The sequence below is a fragment of the Phyllobates terribilis genome, unplaced genomic scaffold (genome assembly GCF_046119375.1).
Source record: "Phyllobates terribilis strain yellow unplaced genomic scaffold, ASM4611937v1 Scaffold_1__5_contigs__length_1240528914, whole genome shotgun sequence".
NCBI lineage: Eukaryota > Metazoa > Chordata > Amphibia > Anura > Dendrobatidae > Phyllobates > Phyllobates terribilis.
The window spans coordinates 1,056,004,843-1,056,029,519 of record NW_027362761.1 but is presented as its reverse complement, the minus strand read 5'-3'; the positions used below and the strand labels follow the sequence as shown (position 1 = coordinate 1,056,029,519).

Sequence of the window (24,677 nt, the reverse complement as noted above, 5' to 3'; positions counted from 1 at the left end):
CATTAAATGTTTTTCACTGGCTATTACAGGCTCATTGTTTCTCTGCACATTCAACTTTCATGTTTTCTGTGGTTCTAAATTAGCTAAGAGTCACTCAGGAGAAAACCAGATGAAAGATCTACAAATTCCCTTAAGACTGTCAAAAGGCGCTCACTGATAGATTCTCAGTTAGCTAATTCTGCAGTCAGCAATAGACAGTACAGCATAGATATAGGAGGCAACATTTGTAATGAAACTCATTTACAAAAATCAGTTTTAGCACCAAATACTTGCATTGAAGTAAAAAAAATGTACCCAATGCTGGACAACTCCTTTAACTCCTTACCAACATCCGCCGTACATGTGTGGTATAAGTCAGTAGTGGTTGTATGGAGCAGGGTCACAGGGTCAGCTCGCCCCATGGCAGGTAATGGCTGTGACAAACCAGGACCTGCCTCTAACAACCGCGGAGCAGCCAAGATCTACCCACAACTGTTAACCTGTTAAATGCTGATGTCAAGCAAGCCGGCATTGGGGTGCCTCATCCCATTGGTGCTCCTGTGATGAGATTACAGGGCGCCGATGGATTGCTATGACAGCCGGGGGTCTTTTGAAGACTCCCATGCCTGTCATAATGAAGCTTCATTTGGGCTGCAAAGGAGACTGTGATTTTGCTATATGGAGCATTACTGTGGTATAGCTGTATATAGTGCAATCGATCAGATGATATATACAAATACAATGAAAAGTTAAAAAAAAGTGTAGAAAAATGTGAAAAAACCCCACACGTTTAACTCACCTCCCACTAAAAATAAAGATGATAAAAAAATACACTTATGTGGTATTGTCACTTCCTGAAAAGTCCAATCTATCACAATATAAAAATTAACCTGATCAGTAAACACCTTAAACAGAAAAAAATTAAAAAATCCAAAATTGCATTTTTTCATTCCTCACAACATTGCAAAAAATCCTGTAACGAGCGATGACAATGTCAGATCTGTCCCAAAATGGTATCAATAAAAACCTTGTCATGCCCCTTAAAAAATACCGCACAATGTGCAGCGTTAAAACCGTTCCCAAAAAAAACAATGTCAGACTTGTGTTGTTTTTTTTTGCAATTTTACTGCACTTGGAATTTTTTCCCCGTTTTCTAGTGCTATGTGGTAAATGAATGGTGTCATTTATAAGTACAGCTCGTCCTGCAAAATAACAAGACCTCACACTTCTATGTGGACAGACATTAAAAAAGTTATAGCCCTTAGAAAAAGCGGAGGAAAGAAACCCATAAATTGGTCATATTGGGAAGGGGTAAAGCTGAAGAAACCCATATACAATAGAATATGGAGGAAGGTCAGATATTACTGATGGATACTACCTGGTCCAACGCTGGCAGAATACTCGATCACCATGGTGTCCGCTCACTTCTTCTCTGGTAGAAACGTATCCAAAATCTATAAAACATCAGGAGGCGTCAGCAGAGGGTTTGGTATTTGGCTCATATTGGCGATATATTCAGGGGCATTACTGGAGCCAGGGGACGATTGGAAATGAACAGTGTTGGCTGTTAGATATGTGATCTCTTCCATTAAAGGGGATGTCTAGCTGGAACAAGTTATCACTGATCACTGGATAGGTGATGACTTGTCCCAGTAGGAGCAGCCCTGTATTATGTGGTATATGGAGGACGGGATATCGTACAGAGTTCTAGCAGTACTACACTTCGACCTGTTCTGCGTGCTCCGGGGCGATTCCTCATGGAGGAGCGAAGCTGGGGGTAATTATCAGGATCTCGCTGCTGGATCCATCCAGATGGGAGATGTAATGAGTGCGGCGCCCCCCACTGGTGTCTCAGCGTATCATGTGTTGGGGAATAATGACTTATCCTCTGGTAAATGTGCTGATTCCTGTCAGTTGAGGTCGCTGAGTGCGTGTGATGGGATGTGGCTCCGTCCGTTATATTATATCACGTCTTATACCTATAATCTCTCGCTGATCGCAGGTGTCTGTCTTCACACTCAGATGAGATGTAACAAACTGATGACACAGGACTTTTTTTTTTTTCTTCAGATTCAAACCGAGCAATCCTATTGGCTGAGTATGAATACCGTTACCATGGTGACAGAAGTAGCTGCAGATTTAAAGGTACAAGACACTAATATTGTAGTATAGTGTATTTTATTACATATTTCTCATAATAGTGGCTGATATATGGACCTGTACAGATAATATGTGGGCACAATATTTCTTCATATTTTTCATACAATTATATGAGGGAGCTGCAGAGATATTTTGGGGCTAAAACAACTTGTGATATTAATTAAACATGTATAAAGTAGGCTGGTAATGGTCCTAAAATTGTGGTTTTATGTTCAATACAAATCTATTAATCAGACGTCACTGGGAGAGATTTATCAGCTACATGGGACAGAATTCTGTAGTTATGTGCGGCAGAAACTGTATTTTATGACTTGTTCCTCGTGTTTTAAACACTTTCTGTGCCTTAGATGAGAAGGGTGTGGCTTAACTAAGAGGGGAGGGGTCTAATATTCTGTAGCGAGGACCAGAAATTGCACCAAAATTGTAGCGTACGTTTCTTGCACAAGGTAAGCAACTAATAGGTGGTGTCAATTTATAAAAGACAGCCAAAAAATGTGGCAGATTCATCTAATGACAGCTGCAGGAGGAGTGTGACCGGCCCCACACTGATCTTTACCAGTTCTTGCAGTTGCAACACGTTAATCGGGCATTGGAGGGGACAGGTGACCACAGAATAATACACCACAGCTCTATCAGGCTTGGACTGGCCCACAGGAGAACAGGAGAATCCTCCGGTGGGCCACCAGCCTCTTATATGAGCAGTACTTGGCACAATACACTTGAATCACTATGTACAGACAAATGGAGCAACTTATTCATTTAACAATTGGGTAAATGAAATGAATTATTTAATTTACCCAAATCATTGTCATAGAAATTTGTGATTGAGGATAATGTCACATTTGCATGTAGCTGAAACGTGGGGCACTGGAGTTGGTTACTGGTGGGCCCTTAGCACCCCAGTCAGACACTGCCAACAGTCGAATATGGTGGAGGTTCAAATATGTTTTGGGATTATTTTGTTGCCTCTGGCACTGGGTGCCTTGACTGTGTGCAAGGCATCATGAAGATTACCAAAGGATTTTGGGTTGCTATGTAGTGCCTAGTGTCAGAAAGCTGGGTTTGCATCCTAGATCATGGGTCTTCCAGCAGGAAAATGACCCTAAATATACTTCAAGAAGCCCCCAGAAATGGATGGAAACAAAGCGCTGGAGAGTTCTGAAGTGGTCAGCACTGAGTCCGGATCTAAATCCCAATGAACACCTGTAGAGAGATCGTTAAATTGCTGTTGGGAGAAGGCGCCCTTCACATATAAGAGTGGTCCAAAATTTCAGTTGAAGGATGTAAGAAGCTTGTTGATGGTTATAGGAAGTGAGTGATTGCAGTTATTTATTCCAAAGGGTGTGCAACCAAATACTAATAATAATTTTGTCTGGCCCATTTTGGGGGGCTTGTGTGAAATTATATCCAATTCGCCTTTTTTTCCTCTGCTTTTTTGTGTTGCTCCAATACACCCAAAAGGAAATAAACCTGTGTATAACAAAACATGTGTAATTTGCAGTCATTTTCTGGGAGAAATACTTCATTTTCTGGAGCAATTTGAAGGGTGCCAACACTTCTGGCCATGACTGTATACAATAAAAATGCTTTCTTTTAAATATTTTTTTTTTTCATTTAGACCTGTAACTTTATTTTTTTTACCAGCAACAGATCTATATGAGAGCTCATTATTTGTTATTGTTTTCATTGGTATTATTTTAGGTTCATATGACACTGATTACTTTTTATAATATTAATTTGAGTAGAGGGGATAACAGAAAAGAGCAATTTAGCTTTAATTTTAAGATGTTCATCATGGAGGTAATATTTTTTTTTAAGTTTGGGTTTTTCTGTATTCAATAATACTAATTATGTGTAGTAATTTCATGGCAATAATGTGTATTTTTTTTTCGTTTTTTTTTTTAAGGAAACCATTTTTTCTACGTTAAAATTTGTGTTTTTTTCTTTGAACTTTTTGGATTTTTTCATTAAACTTTACTTAACTTTCTTACGGGACCTAATAGGATTTCATATATGGAATACAATTGGGACATTGTTTCGCCACTGGCTGCCATAGCAATTTATTGGTGTCTTTACATAGATGGCAATGGGTACAAATGGGATCCATTTCCTTCTGTAAAACCACAATATGTGAGAATATAGCAAAAAAATATCAGGATGGAAGGCATGATAACTGGTATCAGCCACGTTTACTGCATCTTTAGGAGAAAATAATTTTAGTAAAAAAGTTTTGATCTTGCCAATCTTAGTTCTAGACTAACACAGTTGGCTGAGATATAGGAAGAAGTAATGGTGAGAAAGAGTGAGAACCATTTTGCTAGTAGCAAAGAAGTTATAGTTAATAGAGCAGGACGATGTGAACCTTTAACATATTTAACCCCTTTACCATCTTTGGTTTTTCCGTTTTTGTGTTTTCATTTTTTACTCCCCTTTTTCCCAGAGCCATAACGTTTTATTTTTCCATCAATATGGCCATATGAGGGCTTGTTTTTTGCAGGATGCGTTGTACTTTTGAACGACACTATTGGTTTTACCATATTGTGTACTGTAAAATGGGGAAAAAATCCAAGTGCAGTGAAATTGCAAATAAAGTGCAATTCTACAATTTTTTTTTACCATGTTCACTAAATGCTAAAACTGATCTGCTATTATGATATTCCAGATCATTATGAGTTTGTCGATACCAAACATGTATAGGTTCTTTTCTTATTTAGGTAGTGAAAAAAAATCCAAGGTTTGTTAAAAAAAAAAAAAAAAAAAGGCACCATTTTCCGAGACCCTTAGCGTCTCCATTTTTCGAGATCTGGGGCTGGTGATGGCTTATTTTTTGAGCATTGAGCTGATGTTTTTATTGATATAATTTTGGTGTAGATACTGTGTTTTGACCGCCCATTATTGCATTTTAATGCAATGTTGCGAAGACCAAAAAAACTTAATTCTGGGGTTTTGATTCTTTTTCTTGTTACGCCGTTTACCCATGAGATAAATTATTTTTATATATTAATAGATTGGGTGATTCTGAATGCGGCAATATCAAATATGTGTATTTTTGATTTTTTTTATTGTATTACTTTGAATGGGGTGAAAGGGGGGTGATTTGAACTTTTATATTTTTTTATATTTAGAAAAACATTTTTTTTCACTTTTCACATGCTTCAATAGTCACCATGGGAGATTGGAAGCTGCGATCATCTCATCGGCTATGACAACCACAGGGGTCTCCTGCAGACCCCGGTTGTCATGCCAACCCATCAGTGAACCGCGATCATGTGACGGCCGTGCCGATGAGCAGATCTTATGAAGCGCTTCTGACATGGCCATGTTAAATGCCATTGTCGGAATTTGACAGCGGCATTTAACATGTTAACAGCTGCGGGTGGATCGCGATTCCACCTGCAGCTGTTAGGGGCACTTGACAGCTGATCATCTCAGCTATCATGTGCTGGAGAAGATGCGGGCTCATTGCCGGTGCCCGCATCAAACAGGGGGAGGGCCTATCAATTATTTAAAGCCAAATACCATTGAGGAAAAGGTGTCACTCCTCCAAGTTGACTTGCCTAATGACTCAGACAGCCATGTTCAACTATTAGGGTTTTATGGGGTGCAGGCCACAGCCATGAGTTCCTCTAATCATCAAAGAAAGCACTTACAGGAAGTCATGCCGGATTGTTTAAAAGTTCTTGGTTTTTATGTCTCTGGGGCATTTCTCGCCATAGCTGATCGCAGAGTAGTTCGGCCGGAGGCAATACAGCAAGGACCTGGGATTATCATTGAATTAGCTGGAGCCCAGTGGAGGAATATCCCAGAATCAAGTGTAGAACTGGACTTTGGCTTTGGTGATCAAGCAATGTGTGGTTGGGGTGATGAGTGGCCTGCCTGCAGATATTGTCCTTGGAAATCATGTGGGAGATCTGCAGTGCCAATTAGTGGGTGCAAGAATCAGAGTTTAAGTCAAAGAGGATGCAAAATGGAGCTCAGACCTTCAACCCTATAACTTTATCGTATGATATCCAAAAGAGAACCAACACCAAAATGCAGATAGATTGTCCAGACAGGAGGAACCATAAGTCCCGTCAGCTATATCTACAGTACGTGTACTTGACAAGCGACCTGTTGAGGTCAATATACAAGTTAATAGGTGAAGGGGTTGTATCAGAGTGTACACTCCTCAGCCTGTTTTCATGGACAAATACTGTAATCAGGCCTACATTAGCATTTTCTGTCCTGCATTTGGTGGGGGCATGTGTGTATTTGTTCCTCTCTGAAGATGGCTTCCCTGGTGCTCAGAACTGCAGACTGGCTGGAGCTGGAGTTCTGGAGGCTTCTTCTTCCTTTGAGTTACCTGTAGTAAATGTTTAAGTGGCTGGGGGGTGAGTAACTCTGCCGAACCCGGGTGCTGATCCCAAGAGAAGGAGAACAATAAGCCATATGTTTGATTTTTTAGTTGATGCTGTGTCGTGTGAGGTGAGAGGATCTGCTGCTGTGCACGTGTATGGACTATTCGAGATTGGGGATCAGTTGGACTATTGGAGATTGGAAATCAGTTGCCACGTGGGATTGGTATGTCTTGCCTACCCTGCTGGATTTGAGGAACTAGTATAAGAACTGTTGTTACATTGTCCTTGGCATCGGATTACCTGGTGGCGCCCACGGATTTCTTCCTTTTATGTGACCACTTTGAAGACTCCAGGAATCATATCTATGTTTGGTGTTATATTCTTTCTGTCCCAATATAGGTTGTTGGATTGTTCTCCGGCCTGCTGTCTCTGCCCTCTCTGTCACACACCCCGTCACAAGAGCTACATGCACATATAAACAGTTTGGGGGTGGAATCCTGCTGACAGATTCCCTTTAACCGCTTCCCGACCGCCCACTGTAGATAAACGTCCGCGCTGCCTGGGCTCTGTGCAGCGCGGACGTTTAAAAACGGTGGGTGGTCTCGCAGCGCTCAGGACCCCCAGGGTCCTGCAAGCGCTGTGGGAGCGGCACAGAGCGATAGCTCTGACAGGTAACATCATCGGGACCTGATTAGATCAGGTCCCAGTGATGTTAACCCTTTGCTGTCTTCTATATATCGCGATCTATAGTGATCGCGGCATATAGAAGACAGCAGGAGGAGAGGGGGTTGTCCATTTACCTCTCCGATGACCCCTGATTCCTTTCAGGACCTTGGGTTGCTATGGCAGCTGGAGGTCACATGACCACCTCCAGCTCTGCCATATATGGTGTCCTGCCTGGCTCAGCATGCAGTTGTAGCCTGGCAGTAGACTGACTGTGTGAAGATCTCATGTAATGTAATATATGTCTATTAAATTACATGAGATCAGGGATCAGAAAAATAAAAATTAATGTCCCATACAGGGACTAAGTAAAAATGTAAAAAAAAGTTTAAAAAAATGTTTTGAAGCTGTTAAAAAAAAAAATAAAAAATAAATTAAAATAAATAAATAAAATATTAAACCAATAAATCCATATATTTTTGCAAAAATAAAAATGTACACATATTTGGTATTGTCGCGTCCGAAACAACCCGAGCTATAAAACTGTCACACTAATTAACTCCTTCTGTGCACACCGTAACAAAAATAAATAAAAAACGGAGCAAAAAACTATGCTTTTTCCTCATATCGCCAAACAAAAAGTGGAAAAAAATGCGATCAAAAAGCAAAATGGAAATAAAAATGGTACCACTGAAAATATCATCTTGTTCCGCAAAAAACAAGCCGCCATACAGCTCCATCAGCCGAAAAATAAAAAAGTTATACCTCTCAGAATTAAGCAATGCAAAAAAAATATTTTTTATATAAAATTGTTTTATTGTGTAAAAGCGCCAAAACATAAGAAAATATACAGTAAGTGTAGTATCGCTGTAAACGTACTGACCCGAAGAATAATGCTGCATTATCACGTTTACCATACGCAGAACGGCATAAAATAAACCTCAAAAAACAATTCCTGAATTGTTGGTTTTTGTTAATTTTACCTCCCAAAAAACGGAATAGAAAGCGATCAAAAAATGTCACGTACCCAAAAATGGTACCAATAAAAATGTCAACTCGTCCCGCAAAAAACAAGCCATCAAATGACTCTGTCGGCCGAAATATGGAAAAATTATAGCTCTCAAAATATGGCGATGGAAAAACTAGATTTTGCAAAAAAAAAGCGTCTCTTTGTGTGTGACAGCTGTCAGTCATAAAAACCTGATATAAATCTGGTATCTCTGTAATCGCACCGACCCGAAGAATAAAGTAATCTAATCAGTTATATCACACGAGGAACGGCGTAAAAAGATAAATAAAACCAATTCTTCACCTTCTACTGATTTGTTTATTATGTCTCCCAAAGATCGCAGTAAGGCTCTGCTCACATTTATCCTGCGCTCTGCGCTGAGCACTTACGCCAGAGTTTCCATGTAAATCTCTGACATTTGTAATTCAGCCAGAACCCATGACGGAAGATTCCCTATAATGAGGCAGATATAGGCCACTGTGGATGCCGTCTGGCCTGTGATCCCACGGTGTAATTTGTTTTTGGCGTGCATAAAAGTGCGGTTGGCCACAGTTTTGTGCACTTCTGAATAAAAGGACACCGCTAAACAGAGGCCAGACGGAGTCCAGAGTAACTCTGCTGCCTCATTACAGTGAATGGATCCCGCAGGGGTTTCATCTGAATTACATCACTTGGAAATTTAGATGGAAACCCTGATGTAAGTGCTCAGCCTAGAGCGCCGGATAAATGTTACGTAAAATGTTCCCAATAAAAGCTTCAACTCAGTCCTCAAAAAAAGCTAGTCCCAACTCAGGTCCGTCATCTGTTAAAAATATAAGGGACTTCCAAGTTACTTGTAGCAGAAAGGCTCTGGAAAAGCGAAATGTCCCTTGCCCCCCAAAAGAAATTCAGAAAATTTTGTGCTCCCAAATCCAAATGCCTATTCTACAATAATTTGTTCTCCAATTGTCAAATAGCGCTCCGTCCCCCCAGATCTCTCCGTATGGCTGAGCGGTACGATACAGCCACATATGGGGTATTGCCACTTTTAGAAGAAATTGTGTGACACATTTCGGCACCATTTTTACCCATTGAACTGTGTGAAAATGTAAAATCTGAGGGTAAAACATTTTTTTGTGGTAAAAATATAATTATGCTTTTTTCACTGCCCAATGGTATAAATTAAAAAATTAAAAAATACTCACTTCTTCCCTAGATGAATTCCTTGAGAGGTGTAGTTTACAAAATGGGTTTGTTACAACTCTCCTGTTAGTTTTTTTTTAGTTTGCTGGTCACATGACCATTTTGCCTATTTAATCCGGCTCCGCCCTCCTGGCTTTGCTGGACTTCATTTGTATTTACTACTGTTGAGCTAGCTTGTTGCTCTATTGCCATTCTCTGTTAGTTTTGCTAGGTCTTCGGACCTCTATGCTTTTTGTTGTGTGTTTGTCTTTGACTGCTACTATTTCTGCTAGGAGGTGTCCAACTTGTCCCAGTCCCTAAATCTTGTAGGGATCCCTCCCCCACATCTATAGGTCTGCGTTCAGACTAGCCGAGGACTTTAGCGGGTCTGATCGCAGGATCAGGTTCCCCGTTACATCGTAGGGATCTAGTTTAGTTCTATTGTAGGGACAGATCTCCTGCCTTTCCTTAGTCTCTGTAGCAGATCATAACAGGGGTCAATTGTGGGGGTTTCTGCTGTTTCGGCATGTCAGCGACTCTTCAAATGTGACATGGTGTCTGCTGCCTATCCCAGCCAACATAGCGCTCCTTTTTTCTTCCGAACCCAGCCGTACACCAAAGCAGTGGTTTTCCCCCACATATGGGGTATCGGCGTGTTCAGGAGAAATTGCACAACAAATTTCATGGTGCAATTTATCCAATTACCCTTATGATAATGCAAAATTAAGGGATGAAAAACGTTTTTGTGGGAAAAATGTGAAAATTTTATTTTTACAGCTGATTATTATAAACTTCTGTGAAGCACCTTGGGGTTCAAGGTGCTCACCACACATCTAGATAAGTTCCCTAAGGGGTCTAGTTTCCAAAATGGTTCACTTGTGGGGGGTTTCCTCTGTTTAGGAACATCAGGGGCTCTCCAAACGCAACATGGCGTCTGCTAATTATTCAGACAAATTTTACATTCAAAAAGTCAAATGGCGCTCCTTCCCTTCCAAACCCTGCCGTGCGCCCAAACAGTGGTTTTCCCTCACATATGGGGTATCAGCGCGCTCAAAAGAAATTGCACAAAACATTTTGGGGTCCATTTTTTCCTGTTACCCCTGTGAAAATAAAAAAAATTGGGTCTAAAGTAACATTTTTGTGAAAAAAGTTAAATGTTAATTTTTTTCTTCCACATTCCAAAAATTCCTGTGAAGCACCTGAAGGGTTAATAAAGTTCTTGAATGTGGTTTTGAGCACCTTGAGGGGTGCAGTTTTTAGAATGGTGTCACTTTTGGGTATTTTCTGTCATAAAGACCCCTCAAAGTGACTTCAAATATGATGTGGTCCCTAAAAAAATGTTTTTGTAAATTTTGTTGGAAAAATGAGAAATCGCTGGTCAACTTTTAACCCTTATAGCTCCCTAAAAAAAAAAAATTTTGGTTCCAAAATTTGTGCTGATGTAAAGTAGACATGTAGGAAATGTTATTTATTATCTATTTTGTGTGACATATCTCTCTGATTTAAGGGCATGAAAATTCAAAGTTTGAAAATTGCAAAATTTTCTACATTTTAGCCAAATTTCCGATTTTTTCACAAATAAACGCAAGTGATATCAAAGAAATTTTACCACTATCATGAAGTACAATATGTCACGAAAAAAGATTCTCAGAATCAGGGGAATCCATTGAAGCATTCCAGAGTAATTGCTTCATAAAGTGACAGTGGTCAGAATTGAAAAAATTGGCCCGGTCACGAAGGCAAAAACAGGCTCTGGTGCGAAGTGGTTAAGAAGATTTTTTTTATCATCTCTCTAGTTTATAAAAAAAGCCATAAAATGATCTCTTCACGGTGCTGATCAGTGCAGTTCCTACTGATCAAAGCTTGATAGCTTTCCTTAGGCTAAGTCCTTGATGTTAAAGTTCTTAATAACCCTTTAAAAATATCTCTATTATTTTGAATCCGTATACTTTTTCCATATGTCATTCTAGATTTAAAGAGGATCAGGGAGCGACACAAGGAAGTGAGGAAATACACTTTATTAACTAAAGTATTGGGACACACTTCTTAATCATTGAATTCAGTTTATTTTTATTCAGTCTCATGATCACATGTGTATACAATCCAACCGCTTGCCATTCAGGCTGCCTTTACCAACATTTGCAAAAGAATGGCTCATTCTAAAGAACTCACTGTATTTGAGCCTAGTCCTTTTATAGGATGCCACAGTTGTTAAAATCAGTTCATCACATTTCTGTGAATGGTTTTATTGCAAAGTGGAAGCGTTGAGGAAGCAGCATCTCCGCCATGAAGTGCAGGTCACGTAAAATTACATAGTAGGTTTCTTCTAGGCCCTGTAGTTCTAGTGAAAGGAAGCCACCAGGTTCCGGCAATTGTCACATATGACCATGCCTGGCTGTAGGTTCAGCGGTGTGAGCCTCAGATCTGCCTGCTCTTTCAGAGCTGTCCACAACTCTTCAGCGTTGTGTGGTTTGTCACATATAAGCACATAAGTATATTAGCTTCAGCACAGCCTGTAGCCGCTTGGCTGAGGCAGTGCTGCAGTGCTTCCAGCTTGTGACTGATGTGGTAATTTCTGAGATGGAGGCTGAAGTGGAGGAGGATAAAGTGCAGGAGCTGTAGAATGTGGGGGCTACCCTGATTGACCCAGGGCCCGCAATCCTCAGCGTCGGAAGGACGTGTTCCGTCCCAAGGTCCGACCGGGTCCCGGCTCTCTCTATTAACACCCAGTGTGCCGTCAGCGAGATGTACCGTCCCTTCCCACAAGCACTTGTCCACGTGTCCGTGGTTAGGTGGACTTTCTCAGTAACTTCATTGTTGAGGGCATGAATAATGTTGTGGGACATGTGCTTGTGTAAAGCGGGGACGGCACACTTGGAGAAATAGTGGTGGCTGGGGACCGAGTACTGAGGGACGGCTGCCGCCATCTGGTTGTGGAAAGCTTCATTCTCCACGAGTCTAAAAGGCAACATTTCGAGCGCAAGCATTCGCAAAATGTGTGGGATAGGGACAACTGAAAACTGCTCTGGGACGTGGACGTGCTTGCTAATGGTGCTTGTTGAGAGTGTTCAACGACATGTTCAGGGCGGGAGGCATCTTGGTATGTGCCTTGGAAAGGGGATTGGCATGCACGCACAACAGTGGAACAAGCAGTGGTGTCACCCACAGACACTGTTGCTGGACCCTGGGGTTTGGCCCACTTAGTCGGGTGTTTTGCTGCCATGTGCCTGATCATGCTGGTGGTGGTCAGGCTGGTAGTTTTGCTAGCCCTGCTGATGCTGGCCTGGTAGGTGGTGAGAATGGCCTTTTTTTTTAGTTATCGGCAGAGTCTTTAAAAAAAAACCAGACTCGGGAAGACCCAACAGTTGTACTGGCAACTTTCGTTGTGTTGGCGTTACGAGGAACGTTTTCCCGCCGTGTGTCTGCGGCCACCACACTGCTTCTTCTTGCCTGTTGTGGTGATATGCCTCCCTCCTCCTGTGTGCTGCTATCCTCGCTCTGCATGTCCCCCTGCCAGGTTGCGTCAGTTACTATATCATCCACCACCTCATCTTCCACTTCCGTACCCTGGTCCTCCTCTTGACTTTCTGGCAATTGTGTCTCATGATCATCTGCCTCCTCTCACAGTTTCCAACCATCACGTTCGTGTGACCGTGGTTGCTCAAATATGTTGGCATCACTACATGCAGTCTCCTCTTGACCCTCTTCAAGTGGACCCGGCGAGATGCCCGAATCTATAAATGGAAAAGTGAACAGCTCTTCGGAGTGTCCAAGTGTGGGATCAGTTGTCTCTGGGCACTCGGCATGATGGGAGGAACGAGGAAAAGGGTGAGGAATATGCAATCCAGACTCACGGCTACTGAGACTTAACTGTGTGGAAGACAGGGTGGTGGTGGTGTTGGCTAAGTGATTGGAAGCATTATCTGCTATCCAACCAATAACCTTTTCACACTGCTCTGTGTTCAATAGTGGTGTTCTGCGGTCGCCTATTAATTGGGACAGGAAGGTCGAGCGACAAGATGTGGGTGTTTGTTGTGGCACAATTTCAGCTTGCCCACAACCTCGGCCTCATCCTATGCATGCACCATCACCATCACGTCCACTTCCCCGTCCCTTGCGACGCGCCTTGCCCATTTTAAATGGAAGACAATATTTTCCACGTTCACTACAAATGGCTGGATTTGAACAGCAGTGATATGTGATACATGTGACAGAAAACCACAGTTTTAAATAGCTGGCCTGTAGGTTACTATTTTTCACAGCGATTTCGTGTCAATAACTTCACTGACACACACTGCAACAAAATTGAAATGGAGGCCAATATTTTCCACGTTCACTACAAATTTCTGGATTTTTATCACTGCAATATAGAAAGAATCTGGCTGTATTCTGCTGTGGCAACAAGGTAATGGAGCAGAAAAACGGTGTTCTCTGGATTGCTTTTTAAGCAAATAATCAGGATTAAGATAATTTTTTTTTTATCCCTGGCCCCTGATACCTGGGGCTATTTCAAGAAATATCTGTAACAGCAGGATCAGACAGAACTGGAATGGAGCCTTTTGTGCTGTATTATGTACTGCCGTCTGCCACATACACTGCCTGCCTGCCTAGCTCCTGCTATCACCTACACCACTGAAAATATGCAGCTGGATTAGTCCTCAGAAGGACTGTTAGTTCAGATGGATATCTGTAGATGTTGTGGTATACCTGCACTAACTAATAAACAACCAAATTTCTGCCTAGCTCAGCAGCATCTCTCCCTACACTGCCTGATTCCGAGTTAGACTGTGACGAGCATGGCGGTGCCCGGTCTTATATACACCTGATAACGCTGTGCAGCCAGCCAATCACTACAATGCCAACAAACAACATGGCTACAGCATTACAGTGCGTGGCAGGCAATCCCTGCATGTTCATTGGCTCTCTAAAGACCACCAAATATGCAGGGAGGGTACCCGAGTTCCCACCCGAGCAACCTGGAAATTCTCGCAGAGCGCTGAGCATCTCGAGCAGTGAGATGCTCGGGCGAGTACCTAGCAGTGGCGAGCACGCTCGCTCATCGCTAGTTAATACCAGTTGTTTTTAATGTATTATATATTATTAAAAGTTATATTTTAGGTTCTCTTTAATGCTGGTTGTGTCCTTTCTAACAGGATAAAAGTTCCCGATCAGACGATGGTTCCAAGCGGTCGGACCCTATGATCGATAAGTGATCACCCAGCCTGTGGATAAGTGATAACTTGTTTTCATCAGACATCCCCTTTAAGCAATGGAGCACACCAGCAGTGAAGGCGGGATGAGGCGCTGGGTATAGGGGAGACTTTTCCTCTGGGGGTCGCATATAGGGCATGTGAGGGGTGGACACTTTCCGTATTCATCATTACTGAGCCCCCTCTCTGTATGGCTCCTTTCTGAGTGCAGGAGACGCAGCAGTCACTAATCAGCCGCTCTCCGGCTACTTGCAGCCGTCCGAGCTCTGCTGTGCCTGTTAGGGGTGAAGTTCGGGTCCTAGGAGGCAGCGACTATGCAGCCTGTACAGCAGATCACAGCCCGGGCATCGCATCTCCGGATAAATGTCCACCTTGTGAGCTGCTTCTTGTGCAGCAGCCCCATGCAAGTCGTTCCGCTCTCCTCAGCTAGCTCCTGCTGAAGACTTAGCTCCTCTGCCCAATCTAGGAGTCCAATAGCCCTGACCACACCAGTGGTAGCCCAGCACTGCTGGGGAGCTTGATTCAGTTTACAAATAGCAAACTAATCAGCCCTAGATATTTCTAATAGCTGCAGAGCAGGCGACATAACTCTGACCGGTGTCCTCATAGACCTCTCCTCAGCCGGGGTCTAATAGGAGCAGTAAGATGGCCGTCATGGGGCCCATTGTTAGATCTCGGCTGCCATAGAAACTCATCGGCACTATGATCGCGCCTCCCTCTCCTTTTGTCTAAAGTGCCTACATGCTGTGGAAGCCACTGACTGTGTCACATAAAGGGTTAAGTTGCCAGGATCAGGGTTGGCTCCACTGCCGGCGACTGAGGCAGAAGCGGGACTGTGTTATACCGCTACATGACTGCCGCAGATCTTGTAAGAGCCCTGACTGCACCTGCCTGATGATAATGTGTCCTATAACGCGGGTCCTGGTACCAGACTGCCCTTTACATATTCATCACTAGCTGGGAACCATTTAATTACAGGTTCTAGTTATCTATTTGTTTCTAAGATCTATTGTTATAGGGAATCTGTCACCCCCTAGGAGTTATCAGACCGCTACTATGGGCATACTGGGTATAGAAAAGTAAATCTATACTTACCTGTATGGCCCATGGTAGAGGTCTGATTGCAGCGAAAAGTAGTTTTATCTTTTTGGTTTTCAACAAGCTTGCCGTCCGGGGGACGCCAAGCAATGCCCGTCTATCTGAATATTATTCCCCTAAATCGTCACCTATCAGCCTAGTTACCATTTTCCCTCACCCGCTTTCCCTTCTCACCTGCATGCGCAAATCGTGGCTCTTATAGACCGCACTTTGTTTCCTCCCGGCCGGGTTTGTATGAGCACAGTGCCGCAGGAAACCTTCTTGTAGGTGGAAGTCACAGTGACTCACCGGCGCCGGAGCAGTAGAGCCCTGCGGTATTGTGCTCATACAAACCCGGCCCGGAGGAAACAAATCGCTGTCTATAAGAGCCGAGCTTTGCGCATGTGCAGAGAGGTGAGGAAGGAAAGCATCACGTCACAATGCCTTGTGACGTGCAAGGGAGGGAGGGAAAGTGGTAACTAGGCTGATAGTCGGCGATTTAGGGGAATAATAATCAGATAGGACGGCAAGCCTGTTGAAAACCAAAAAGATGAAACTACTTTTCTCTGCAATCAGACCTCTACTATGGGCCATACAGGTATGTATAGATTTACTTTTCTATACCCCGTATGCCCATAGTAACGGTCTAATAACTCCCAGGGGGTGACAGATTCCCTTTAACAGCATTTTACCTTTAAAGTGGTTGTCCGGTCGAAATCGATAAGTCTGCAGTCACTCTGTGTGACTGCAGACTTATGAGTATCCCAGCGCAGGCACTGTGTGCTCTGGGGATTTGTCGGTTTCTGAACTAGGATTGGAATGTAAGTATGAGTTATACATGCTCCCGGGCAGTGGGCGCGGCTTTGGAGTGAGGCCGCGCCCTCTAGTTGTCCACGCCCACTGGACGGTCCCATCACTTGTCTGGGCGCAGCCTCGCTCCATATACTGGAGTATTTATAACTCATATATGCCCTCAGGCTCAGAGACCGGCAAATCCCCGCAGCACACAGTGCATGCACTAGGCGGATTCATAAATCTGCAGTCACAAGGAGTGATTGCAGACTTATCGTTTTGGACTGGACAACCCTCTTAAGGCCCAGTTATAATATTACTGTAACACTATCGCTAGATATGAGCGCCCTTTACCTGTATACCTGCCCTGTGTGCTGCACAAAAGGAATTTGCAAAATGTGTGTGCACAGATACCTATCTCCTGAATGGTATTACTGCTAGATCTCCTGTACAAAAAAGATGAGGTTCTTAGCGCACATTTTGAGCAAATTGTGCGAGCCCATCTGCCAACGTCAAGGCGACCTCTTCAGATGGGTCCCTACACTAACACTACATTAACTTACTAACTGTAACTAGGCCTCACAAATGTATTATTATTAATAATAATATTATTATTATTACCATTTTTATTATTGCTGCACTATTACAATTAAAAATGTACCTGTTATAATTTTATTTTTTTAATTAATTTTAAAATTTTGTATTACTCTTGTGATTCTAAAAATGGTATTACTAAAATCCTTATACCAGAAGCTGTTGATCCAGAAGAAGGCAAAAACCCCAGGACACCTTCAGCCAATTTGTGTCACAGGGGAAAAATTCCTTCTTGACCCCGAGAAAAGGCGATCAGTCCTAGAACCCTGGATCAAACCTAATAATGTTATTACTAGCTATCTTATTGATATTACACTACTTATTGTACTACTACTGCAGTTATTATTTTTTTTTATAGATAGATATAACTACTTAATATCATTACTATTATTAACATCCTGCTATCTTATTACAGTATTATTCTTCTTTCCTATCACTACTAATAATACACTATACCTACAGTGTTGATCCAGAAGAAGGCAAAAACCCCTGGACACCTTCAGCCAATTTGTGTCACAGGGGAAAAATTCCTTCTTGACCCCGAGAAAAGGCGATCAGTCCTAGGACCCTGGATCAAACCTAATTATGTTATTAGTATTTATGTAATTACTATTACTGTACTAAATGTTCTAATATAGTTGTTTTTAATATAGTTTTTTGTTATTTTTAAAGATTGTATTTTTATTATTTATGTCCTGCTTTCTTATTACAGTACTATTCTAACTTTTCTATAACTATTTAATATTACAGTACTGATTAAACTATTTCTATAATTATTTTTATTTAAGTTTTTCTTCTTTTTATAGATATAACTAGTTTATCTTATTATTAATTAACTGCTATTTTATTAGTATTATTCTCCTTTCCTATCACTACTAATACTACCCTATACCTACAGTGTTGATCCAGAAAAAGGCAAAAACCCCAGGACACCTTCAGCCAATTTGTGTCACTGGGGAAAAATTCCTTCTTGACCCCGAGAAAAGGCGATCAGTCCTAGGACCCTGGATCACACTGCTATTCAACCTACTACTATTACTCCTGTTATTTTATTACTATTTTATTACTTTCTTACTATTATCACTAGTATTATTACTCTTATTACACTAACCCTGATCTACTACCACTATGTTACACTATCCTTCTGTTATTTCTTTTGTGGTCTTATACTTACCAGCCGGTATTGCCGTATGAGATGTTATCGGCAGAGAGATCCCAGCAGGATGGTCCACATGATGTTCCTCTTTCCTCTCAAATACCGGTTGATGTACTGGCTGAAGTTGGTCTGGTACTGCTTCTTCCTTCTTGTTGTTGGGATCGGTTGTCTTCTTTTCTGGGCTTTGGCCGTCACTTCCCCCCTAGGGATCTTGATGTGGAGTTTCATCTTCTTTGCTTTCTGTTCTTTCTTTTCTTCCTCTTCTTCCTCTTCATCCAGGTAGGCGCACAGTTCTTTTAGTGTCTTCTGTCTTAAATCCATGATGTCCAGCTTTATCTTCTTTGCTGCTTTCTCCTCTTCTTCCTTCTCTTCTTCCTCGTCTTCCTCTTCATCCAGGTACTTGCGCCGTTCTTTTAGTTCCTTGCGCCTTTCTTCCCTCTTCCTTTTCTCCCTGGCTTTATACTCTTCGATGCATCTTCTTTGGGCAATGGGGTTGGTCGGCATCAGGCGCTGGAAGAGAAGAGATGAAGTTAGGAGGAAACTAGGAAGATCCGAATACACAGCTACCTTATAGAAGAGGCCGCAGCGCTGCCCTGAGTCGTCTCACTGACCTCCTTCTTGTAGAGGGGAGAAGGGAGAAACTTCACACAATATGCCAGTCTCCTCAGCTGTTCCTCAGGACTGATGTAGTCTGCAGAAAACACAACCAGATATTAGGAGCAATTCTCACTGTACGGAGAGGACGTGCCAGAGTGCCACTACTGACCACCACGCTGCCCCTCAACCCGCTGAGTAAAGAGGTGTTTTTCCTCTTTTACACGTAATGCAGAATGCCGACTACTGTGCAGCAGTCTGTACTCCGGAGGGGCCACAGGAAACTGGAGTGAATAATGTCCTCCTCTCCCTATAGATTATGCTTAGGCCATATTCTCACTGGTGCCATCAGCTTCCATTGGGGATTTAAGCTTTTTGGTATTTTTGATGCTGTATAGGTAGCCAGAAAATTACATGAGACTTAATAAATAGCATAAAAGATGCAGTAATTTATATATATATATATATATATATATATATATATATATATATATATATATATACACACTTATGTCCATGTATTCACTGCTAAAAATAATTTTTCACATTTAGGTTTCATTAAATGTTTTTCACTGGCTATTACAGGCTCATTGTTTCTCTGCACATTCAACTTTCATGTTTTCTGTGGTTCTAAATTAGCTAAGAGTCACTCAGGAGAAAACCAGATGAAAGATCTACAAATTCCCTTAAGACTGTCATAAGGCGCTCACTGATAGATTCTCAGTTAGCTAATTCTGCAGTCAGCAATAGACAGTACAGCATAGATATAGGAGGCAACATTTGTAATGAAACTCAATTACAAAAATCAGTTTTAGCCCCAAATACTTGCATTGAAGTAAAAAAAATGTACCCAAAGCTGGACAACTCCTTTAACTCCTTACCAACATCCGCCGTACATGTATGGTATAAGTCAGTTGTGGGTGTATGGAGCAGGGTCACTGGGTCAGCTCGCCCCATGGCAGGTAATGGCTGTGACAAACCAGGACCTGCCTGTAACAGCCGCGGAGCAGCCAAGATCTACCCACAACTGTTAACCTGTTAAATGCTGATGTCAATCTCTGACAGCAGCATTAACAGCAAGCCGGCATTGGGGCGCCTCATCCCATTGGTGCTCCTGTGACGCGATTGCAGGGCGCCGATGGATTGCTATGACAGCCGAGGGTCTTTTGAAGACTCCCATGTCTGTCATAATGAAGCTTCATTTGGGCTGCAAAGGAGACTGTGATTTTGCTATATGGAGCATTACTGTGGTATAGCTGTATATAGTGCAATCGATCAGATGATATATACAAATACAATGAAAAGTTAAAAAAAAGTCTAGAAAAATGTGAAAAAAACCCACACGTTTAACTCACCTCCCACTAAAATTAAAGATGATAAAAAAATATACTTAAGTGGTATTGTCACTTCCTGAAAAGTCCAATCTATCACAATATAAAAATTAACCTGATCAGTAAACACCTTAAACAGAATAAAATTAAAAAATCCAAAATTGCATTTTTTCATTTCTCACAACTCTGCAAAAAATCCTGTAAGGAGCGATGACAATGTCAGATCTGTCCCAAAATGGTATCAATAAAAACCTTGTCATGCCCCTTAAAAAATAAGCCCCCACACAGCTCCATCAACCCCAAAAATGAAAATGTTATGGGTCTCGGAAAAAATGGTGACACAATCAAAAAAATGTTTGCTTTTCCCCAAAAATACTGGCCAAGTTTGGTCTTGCTGTCATCACCCTGAGGAGCAGGATCCTATTACTAGGTTGTTTTTACCGCACAATGTGCAGCATTAAAACCGTTCCCAAAAAAAACAATGTCAGACTTGTGTTGTTTTTTTTTTGCAATTTTACTGCACTTGGAATTTTTCCCCGTTTTCTAGTACTATGTGGTAAATGAATGGTGTCATTTATAAGTACAGCTCGTCCTGCAAAATAACAAGACCTTACACTTCTATGTGGACAGACATTAAAAAAGTTATAGCCCTTAGAAAGAGCAGAGGAAAAAAAACACATAAATTGGTCATATTGGGAAGGGGTAAAGCTGAAGAAACCCATATACAATAGAATATGGACGAAGTTCAGATATCACTGATGGATACTACCTGGTCCAACGCTGGCAGAATACTCAATCCCCATGGTGTCCGCTGATATCTTCTCTGGTAGAAATGTATCCAAAATCTATAAAATATCAGGAGGCGTCAGCAGAGGGTTTGGTATTTGGTTCATATTGGCGATATATTCAGGGGCATTACTGGAGCCAGGGGACGATTGGAAATGAACAGTGTTGGCTGTTAGATATGTGATCTGTTCCATTAAAGGGGATGTCTAGCTGGAACAAGTTATCACTGATCTCTGGATAGGTGATGACTTGTCCCAGTAGTACCAGCCCTGTATTATGTGGTATATGGAGGACGGGATATCGTACAGAGTTCTAGCAGTACTACACTTCGACCTGTTCTGCGTGCTCCGGGGCGATTCCCCATGGAGGAACAAAGCTGGGGGTAATTATCAGGATCTCGCTGCTGGATCCATCCAGATGGGAGATGTAATGAGTGCGGCGCCCCCCACTGGTGTCTCAGCGTATCATGTGTTGGGGAATAATGACTTATCCTCTGGTAAATGTGCTGATTCCTGTCAGTTGAGGTCGCTGAGTGCGTGTGATGGGATGTGGCTCCGTCCGTTATATTATATCACGTCTTATACCTATAATCTCTCGCTGATCGCAGGTGTCTGTCTTCACACTCAGATGAGATGTAACAAACTGACCACATAGGACTTTTTTTTTTCTTCAAATTCAAACCGAGCAATCCTATTGGCTGAATATGAATACTGTTACCATGGTGACAGAAGTAGCTGCAGATTTAAAGGGACAAGACACTGATATTGTAGTATAGTGTATTTTATTACATATTTCTCATAATAGTGGCTGATATATGGACCTGTACAGATAATATGTGGGCACACACATATATTTCTTCATATTTTTCATACAATTATATGAGGGAGCTGCAGAGATATTTTGGGATAAAACAACTTGTGATATCAATTAAACATGTATAAAGTAGGCTGGTAATGGCCCCAAGATTGTGGTTTTATGTTCAATACAAATATAAATATTAATCAGACGTCACTGGGAGAGATTTATCAGCTACATGGGACAGAATTCTGTAGTTATGTGCGGCAGAAACTTTATTTCATGACTTGTTCCTCGTGTTTTAAACACTTTCTGTGCCTTAGATGAGAAGGGTGTGGCTTAACTAAGAGGGGAGGGGTCTAATATTCTGTAGCGAGGACCAGAAATTGCACCAAAATTGTAGCACACATTTCTGGCACAAGGTAAGCAACTAATAGGTGGTGTCAAGTTATACAAGACAGCCAAAAAATGTGGCAGATTCATCTAATGACAGCTGCAGGAGGAGTGTGACCGGCCCCACACTGATCTTTACTAGTTCTTGCAGTTGCAACACGTTAATCGGGCATTGGAGGGGACAGGTGACTATAGAATAATACACCACAGCTCTATCAGGCTTGGACTGGCCCACAGGAGAACAGGAGAATCCTCCGGTGGGCAACCTGCCTCTTATATGAGCAGTACTTGGCACAATACACTTGAATCACTATGTACAGACAAATGCAGCAACTTATTCATTTAACAATTGGGTAAATGAAATGAATTATTTAATTTACCCAATTCATTGTCATAGAAATTTGTGATTGAGGATAATGTCACATTTGCATGTAGCTGAAAAGTGGGGCACTGGAGTTGGTTACTGGTGGGCCCTTAGCACCCCAGTCAGACACTGCCAACAGTCGAATATGGTGGAGGTTCAAATATGTTTTGGGATTATTTTGTTGCCTCTGGCACTGGGTCCCTTGACTGTGTGCAAGGCATCATGAAGATTACCAAAGGATTTTGGGTTGCTATGTAGTGCCTAGTGTCAGAAAGCTGGGTTTGCATCCTAGATCATGGGTCTTCCAGCAGCAAAATGACCCTAAATATACTTCAAGAAGCCCCCAGAAATGGATGGAAACAAAGCGTTGGAGAGTTCTGAAGTGGTCAGCACTGAGTCCGGATCTAAATCCCAATGAACACCTATAGAGAGATCATTAAATTGCTGTTGGGAGAAGGCGCCCTTCACATATAAGAGTGGTCCAAAATTTCAGTTGAAGGATGTAAGAAGCTTGTTGATGGTTATAGGAAATGAGTGATTGCACTTATTTATTCCAAAGGGTGTGCAACCAAATATTAATAATAATTTTGTCTGGCCCATTTTGGGGGGCTTGTGTGAAATTATATCCAATTCGCCTTTGTTTTCTCTGCTTTTTTGTGTTGCTCCAATACACCCAAAAGGAAATAAACCTGTGTATAACAAAACATGTGTAATTTGCAGTCATTTTCTGGGAGAAATACTTCATTTTCTGGAGCAATTTCAAGGGTGCCAACACTTCTGGCCATGACTGTATACAATAAAAATGCTTTCTTTTAAATATTTTTTTTTTTCATTTAGACCTGTAACTTTATTTTTTTTTTACCAACAGCAGATCTATATGAGAGCTCATTATTTGTTATTGTTTTCATTGGTATTATTTTAGGTTCATATGACACTGATTACTTTTTATAATATTAATTTGGGTAGAGGGGATAACAGAAAAGAGCAATTTAGCTTTAATTTTAAGATGTTCATCATGGAGGTAATATGTTTTTTTTTAAGTTTGGGTTTTTGTGTGTTCAATAATACTCATTATTTGTAGTAATTTCATGGCAATAATGTGTATTTTTTTTAGTTTTTTTTTTAAAGAAAGCATTTTTTCTAAGTTAAAATTTGTGTTTTTTTCTTTGAACATTTTGGAATTTTTCATTAAACTTTACTTAACTTTCTTACGGGACCTAATAGGATTTCATATATGGAATACAATTGGGACATTGTTTCGCCACTGGCTGCCATAGCAATTTATTGGTGTCTTTACATAGATGTCATTGGGTACAAATGGGATCCATTTCCTTCAATAAAACAACATGTGAGAATATAGCAAAAAAATATCAGGATGGAAGGCATGATAACTGGTATCAGCCACGCTTACTGCATCTTTAGGAGAAAATAATTTTAGTAAAAAAGTTTTGATCTTGCCGATCTTAGTTCTAGACTAACACAGTTGGCTGAGATTTAGGAAGAAGTAATGGCGAGAAAGAGTGAGAACCATTTTGCTAGTAGCAAAGAAGTTATAGTTAATAGAGCAGTACGATGTGAACCATGAACATATTTAACCCCTTTACTATCTTGGGTTTTTCCGTTTTTGTGTTTTCATTTTTTACTCCCCTTTTTCCCAGAGCCATAACGTTTTATTTTTCCATCAATATGGCCTTATGAGGGCTTGTTTTTTGCAGGATGAGTTGTACTTTTGAACGACACTATTGGTTTTACCATATTGTGTACTGTAAAATGGGGAAAAAATCCAAGTGCAGTGAAATTGCAAATAAAGTGCAATTCTACAATTTTTTTTTACCATGTTCACTAAATGCTAAAACTGATCTGCTATTATGATATTCCAGATCATTATGAGTTTGTCGATACCAAACATGTATAGGTTCTTTTCTTATTTAGGTAGTGAAAAAAAATCCAAGGTTTGTTAAAAAAAAAAAAAAAAAGGCACCATTTTCCGAGACCCTTAGCGTCTCCATTTTTCGAGATCTGGGGCTGGTGATGGCTTATTTTTTGAGTATTGAGCTGATGTTTTTATTGATATCATTTTGGTAAAGATACTGTGTTTTGACCGCCCATTATTGCATTTTAATGCAATGTTGCGAAGACCAAAAAAACGTAATTCTGGGGTTTTGATTCTTTTTCTTGTTACGCCGTTTACCCATCAGATAAATTATTTTTATATATTAATAGATCGGGTGATTCTGAATGCGGCAATATCAAATATGTGTATTTTTGATTTTTCG

The 24,677-nt window shown here is 41.2% G+C and overlaps 1 protein-coding gene across 1 annotated transcript in view; it reads right to left on the bottom strand.

Moving 5' to 3' along the window:
• Positions 1-18,180: 18,180 nt before the first annotated feature.
• Positions 18,181-24,677, bottom strand: part of LOC141164831 (uncharacterized) — a 40,509-nt gene continuing 34,012 nt past the window's right edge. The window contains exons 4-6 of the mRNA XM_073650491.1: positions 19,073-19,122; positions 18,750-18,829; positions 18,181-18,648 (exon numbers count right to left, since the gene is read on the bottom strand). Coding sequence (XP_073506592.1) covers positions 18,181-18,648; positions 18,750-18,829; positions 19,073-19,122 — 598 coding nt within the window. The remainder of the gene's footprint in view (positions 18,649-18,749; positions 18,830-19,072; positions 19,123-24,677) is intronic.